The 6,000-nt window shown below is 45.4% G+C and overlaps 1 protein-coding gene across 1 annotated transcript in view; it reads right to left on the bottom strand.

Annotated features, from left to right (window-relative positions):
- Window positions 1-2,283: 2,283 nt before the first annotated feature.
- The window catches only part of AIF1 (allograft inflammatory factor 1), a 33,105-nt gene continuing 29,388 nt past the window's right edge, over window positions 2,284-6,000 (bottom strand). The window contains exons 5-6 of the mRNA XM_081934740.1: window positions 4,092-4,254; window positions 2,284-2,527 (exon numbers count right to left, since the gene is read on the bottom strand). Coding sequence (XP_081790866.1) covers window positions 2,443-2,527; window positions 4,092-4,254 — 248 coding nt within the window. The 3' untranslated portion in view covers window positions 2,284-2,442. The remainder of the gene's footprint in view (window positions 2,528-4,091; window positions 4,255-6,000) is intronic.

Here is a 6,000-nt window from a genome sequence, read left to right as displayed (position 1 = left end):
ATGGTTAGATAGCTTTCATATGTTTCTTCCAAAGCAGCGAAAGGAATCAGTTCGCCATCTCCACAAGCAAACAAGCAAGCTCTGAGAGCACCAAGGACTCCATGGTTAATATTCAACCCGAAGCGATATTTCAATAATTTGGTTTCTAATATACTTCTATTCACCTGGGCAATGTTGGCAACAATGTCAACAATAACTCTGTTTGCTCAGGCCCAGCTCCTGCCATAATTAGTGGAAGGGGGTTCAAATGGCTTCAGAAAAAAGTCCTAAATTCTGAGTAAAGGTGTTAATGGTTGTAGGAAGTCAGCACCCACCCCTCTCCTAGGAAAACGAACTATTTTAGGAAATATTAAAAGGGCAGAATATGTCCCTCTAAAAGGGTGGCAGAAACTCACCCTCCCTCCCAACCTTTGTCAATGCGCCATTAAGGCCTGAGCCAGCCTATTCTACATGACAAAGATCTACCTCCTTCAGGCAGAGACATTGGAGGAATTGCCCAAAGCTTTTTCATTACATCATCACCCAGCAAGAGTCAACCATGCCTGGGACTCAAAAGAGAACCTACAAAGTTCCCCCTGCATGGCCCCATGGGAGTCTGACAACCAACCAGAACACAAGCTCAAATTCAAAGTCCAACAGAGGGCATAAAACCAGGACACTCTCAGCATCTCTTCCCTTGTTTTTGGTCTCAGGAGACTTCAGGGAGCCTGCTGGGCCCAAAATGGGTTGCCGGGGGGGGGGTCATGTGCATGCGTGGAGGGTCACGCACATGCACAGGGGATCAAAGAAAGCATGAGGGGGTCACACATGCATGCACAGGGGAAGGGCGCATTGCATCATGGGTGTGGGCACGTGCGTGGGCACTGTCGAGTTAATTGCTGTAACTCTCAGGAAATTTCTCCTTAGTTTTAGGTTGCTTCTCTCCTTGATCCAGCTGCCTCCGTAGACATCTGTTGCAACTTTGAACTGGTTGTGAGTTGATGACTAACTGGACAGGGAACTAAGTCTAATAAAGCCTAATAAATGTCACAGGTGCTAGGCTTGGAAAGACTTTGATGAATTAGACAATAAGTGAGAGTTTATTCCCCTGGCATCAGAATGGGGAACTTAGTCCAACAAAAAGAAAAGGAAAAAAAAAAAACACCGGGCAGAGAAAAGGAACAAAGCTTTGCTTTGTCCGAAGAGAAAAGAAAGACAATGTTAGAGACATTATTTATTTTTAAAACGTGCAATTATTGCATTTACCTCCCTTCTCCAGCCCTGTGCTGGATCAGGTAGTCCTTGATTTAATGACCACGACGGAGCCCAACATTTCTGTTGCTAAGCAAGACATTTGTTAAGTGAATTTTGCCCCCTTTTTGCCCCCTTTCTTGCCACAGTTGTTAAGCAAATCACTCCAGTTGTTAAGCTGGTTAACATGGTTGTTAAGTGAATCTGGCTTCCCCATGGACTTTGCTTGTCAGAAGGTCACAAAAGTAGATCGCATGGCACTGCAACTGTCATAACTATGAGTCTGGGGCCAAGCATGTGAATTTTGATCACATGACCATGGAGATGCTGCAACGATTAGTGTGAAGGACAATCATAAGACACTTTTTTAGTGCTGTTGTAACTTCAAATGGTCACTAAATGAATTGTTGTAAGTTGAGGACTACCTGTATACTCTGTGTTTGTGTGTGTGAGAGAGAGAGGGATGGAGGGAGAGAGAGGAAAGGGGTTATAGAGAGGGAGAGAGGGAGGGAGGGAGGAGGGAGAGAGAGAGGAAGGGTGAGAGAGGAAGGAAGAGAGAGAGGAAGGGGGTAATAGAGAGGGAGAGAGAGGGGGAGGGGGAAGGAAAAGGAGGGAGAGATGGAGAAGGAGGGAGAGAGGAATGGGAGAGGGAGAGAGAGGAAGGGAGAGGGGGAGGGGGAGGGAGAAGGAGGGAGAGATGAAGGGAGAGGGGGACAGGGGAGGGAGAGAGGAAGGGAGAGAAGGAGGGAGAGAGAGGAAGGGAGAGAGAGAGGGAGGGAGTTATAGAGAGGGAGGGGAGGGAGAAGGAGGGAGAGGGAGGGACGAGAGAGGAAGGGAGAGGAAGGGAGAGGGAGGGGGAAGGAGCAGGAGGGAGAGAGAGTGGAAGGGAGAGAGAGGGATGGGAGGGAGAGAGGGAGGAAGAGGAAGGGAGGCAGAAGGAGGGGGAGAGAGGAAGGGGGTTATAGAGAGGGAGGGGAAGGAGGGAGAGGGAGGGGGAGGGAGGGAGGGGGAGGGAGAGAATGAGAAAGGGAGAGAGAGGGACAGGGAGGGAGAGAGAGGAAGGGAGAGTGGGAGGGGGAGTGAGGAAGGGAAAGAGGGAGGGAGAGGGAGAAGGAGGGAGAGAGAGAGGAAGGGAGAGGGGGGGAGAGAGGGATGGGGGAAGAGAGAGACTGAGACTATATGATTCTTCTTTCTTCGATTCCTGGGGAATGGTTAAGGAAGGTCTGCCACTGTTTTCTTTGGAGCAGGCCCAGTTGGAAGCTCTTTCTTCTCTTTCATGCTTTCGTACATCAGAATTCTGCAGAAAAAAAAAGGAATTCACAGAAGGTTCTCTACATTTTCCCTGAGTCTCTTCCTCTTCAAAACGAAAAGTTATTACAACTTTATTACAAAAGGAATAGTAGAGGGTTTGTGTGTGTTTAAATAACTAGCGTCAGGGAATCGTTGCTAACCTGTTTGCCTCAGAGATCCCTCCACAGATTCCACAGTATAGGTGGTACCTTGCTCAACAGTAGTAACTGTGAAAGGGATCTTGGAGTCCTAGTGGGCAAGCATTTGAATATGAGCCAGCAGTGTGCAGCAGCTGCCAAAAAAGCCAACACAGTTCTAGGCTGCATCAACAGAGGGATAGAATTGAGATCACGTGAAGTGTTAATACCACTTTATAATGCCTTGATAAGGCCACACTTGGAATACTGCATTCAGTTTTGGTCGCCACGATGTAGAAAAGATGTTTAGACTCTAGAATGTGTGCAGAGAAGAACAACAAAGATGATTAGGGGACTGGAGACTAAAACATATGAAGAACAGTTGCAGGAACTGGGTATGTTTAGCTTAAGAGAAAGAAGGACTAGGGGAGACATGATAGCATTGTTCCAATATCTCAGGGGTTGCCACAAAGAAGAGGGAGTCAAGCTATTCTCCAAGGCACCTGAGGGTAGAACAAGAAGCAATGGGTGGAAACTAATCAAGGAGAGAAGCAACTTAGAACTGAGGAGAAATTTCCTGACAGTTAGAACAATTAATCAGTGGAACAGAAAATGCCACCAGAAGTTGTGAATGCCCCAACACTGGAAGTCTTTAAGAAGATGTTGGATAGCCATTTGTCTGGAACGGTATAGGGTTTCCTGCCTGGGCAGGGGGTTGGACTAGAAGACCTCCAAGGTCCCTTCCAACTCTGCTATTGTATTGTATTGTATTCCTAACTTCTGCAGAGACCCCTTTTTAAACCTGCTCTATTTTCTGCCAGTTCAAATGCTAGCCTGGTAGGAATCATGGCAACTTGAGAGATGACTGGGCCGCCCAACTACAACTGCCACCAGTCCTCATGATCCACAGTGAGGGATAATAACAGAATAACAGAGTTGGGACATGGGAGATCTACTCCAACCCCCTGCCCAAGCAGGAGACCCTATACTAGTGTCGGCGAACCTTTTCAGCACCGAGTGCCGAAACGGGTGTTTGTGTGTGTGTGAAGATGATCTTCCAGTTTCCGGCAAGCACCTGTGCGCCAGCCACCTGGTCTTCCGGTTTCTGGCATGCACGAAGACCGCCTGGCCTATCATCTTCCCGGCATGTGCACTGTTCAGCTGCTCTGGTTTCATTAAGGACTACACATTGAGTGTGGTTTGTCAGCCAGTTATAAATCCCTCTGGTGGTGATGCTATGCTGTCTATTCCACATTTTCCTAACTTCATAAGAAGTAGGTTGTAGTCTACTCGGTCAAATGCCTTACTGAAATCGAAATATACAATTTTCATACCACTTCTCTTGGTCCACCAGCTTATGCAATATTGTAAACCCCCCCAGAGTTACCTTGTGGTAAAATGAGCGGTTCATAGATTTAATAAATAAATGCTTACATTTTAAAGATAGCGGAATCCTTTCCCAGCATCATAGCGACAAAGTCACGGTAATTGATGGTTTCTCTCATCCCTCCTGTGACTTCGGTGATCATTTTTTTCAATTCTAGGTGGGTCTTGGCTGCACCCAACTTTTCCAACATCCGCTTTAGAGCCATGATATCTTCAAGGAACAGGAGGAGCAAGAATGAACCACAGTAAAAAGGAAGATAAAAGGTATACAAGACACACCAGCTTCTAAGAAAAGAAAAGAAAGGATAGGATAGGATGGGATGCACTAGAATTTATTTGGCCAAGTGTGATTAGACACATAAGGAATTTGTTTAAGGTGCAGAAGCTCCCAGTGTACATACCAAGCAACAGAGTAATAATAATGATTATTATTGATAATAATAATAATAATAATAATAATAATAATATAATAATATTGATAATAATCAATGGTAATAATAATCAATGACACCAATGAGGGGATAGCAGAGAAGCTGAAAAGGATGATGATGATAATAATAATAATAATAATAATAATAATAATAATAATAATAATAACAACAACAACAACAACAACAACAACAACAGACATCACACTGGTTGAGAAAAATAAGGTTACAATCATAGACATCGCAATACCAGGGTCGATGAGAAGGAACATGAAAAAATCGCGAAATACCAGGACCTAAAATTTGAAATTCAATGATTATGGCACAAACCAGCAGTGGTAATTCCAGTTTCGGAATCGGCACACTGGGTGCTATTCCAAAAGCATTGAAATTACATTTAAAACATTTAAAACTTGACAAAATCACCATCAGTCAAATGCAAAAAGCTGCACTGCTTGGATCTGCACGTATATTACGAAAATACGTTATGACGTCCTAGGCCCCTGGGTGGGGCCCGACTAGTAATCAATGCCAAATCCGGCGAAACAACTGGCCGCTGTGATACAATTGTATAACAACAACAACAATAATAAATAAATAAAAATAATAATAATACAGTCAGACAAAATAGATGAATAAACTTAGATATAAGACAGTACTGTGAGGATTAAATGTTCATCAGAATGATGGCATGAGAGAAAAATACCGCCCCTGTGTCTAGTTGTTTTGGCATGTAATACCCAAAAGCAGAGGGGGGACGTGGTGGCTCACAAGGTGAGACGCTGGGCCTGCGCACTGCTGAGGTTGGTGGCTCGATTCCTGTGGGCAAATAAACCGGGTAGGGACAAGAAAAGAGCCTCCCCCGATTGCCTACTGGCATTCAGGTAAAAGGTAACGCAGCTGGAAAAAAATGCCCTTCACAGAGTCAGCCAGCCACCTCCATGATCCCAGGCTAACATGTGCCATACACTAAAAACAACAACAACAACAATCCTATAGCGGCATCCCGAAGGGAGGAGTTGAAACAGGTTATGTCCAGGACCATGGTTTATGTCCATGACTGGTGAGTCATTTAATGACCACAGCAAAAAAAAAAGTCATAAAATTGGGTCAGATACATGATGATCCAGTTAACAATCAGCAAGACTTAACCACCGTAATTCTGGTCTTAGTTACCATCATAAGCCAAGGTCTATTGTTAAGTGTTACAAACTGGTTGAACTAATATACAAGCTCCACCTAGATCAGAGGTGTCAAACTAAAGGCTTTGATCTGGCCTGCGGGGCTGCTCTGGAAACAGCAAAGGACCGGACCGCCGTGCTTCTGCAGCAGAAACAGAGGGTTGCAGGAGGCCATCCCAGCCAAAAACAGCTGGTAATGGCCACGTATGCCCCCCGAGCTCCGTTTTCACTGGCAAAGGGTTGCAGGAGGCTGTCCCAGCCGAAAACAGAGCTCGGGAGCTCATTTTTGCTGGCAAAGTGCTCAGGCCGCCACGGGTACCCCCAACATGAGTGACCTCAAGCTGGCCA

Source organism: Natrix helvetica (assembly GCF_964273705.1).
Source record: "Natrix helvetica genome assembly, chromosome: 1".
In the NCBI taxonomy this organism is placed as follows: Eukaryota; Metazoa; Chordata; class Lepidosauria; order Squamata; family Natricidae; genus Natrix; species Natrix helvetica.
Note: the sequence above shows the minus strand (reverse complement) of the source record. Positions and strands in the feature narration are given on the sequence as shown.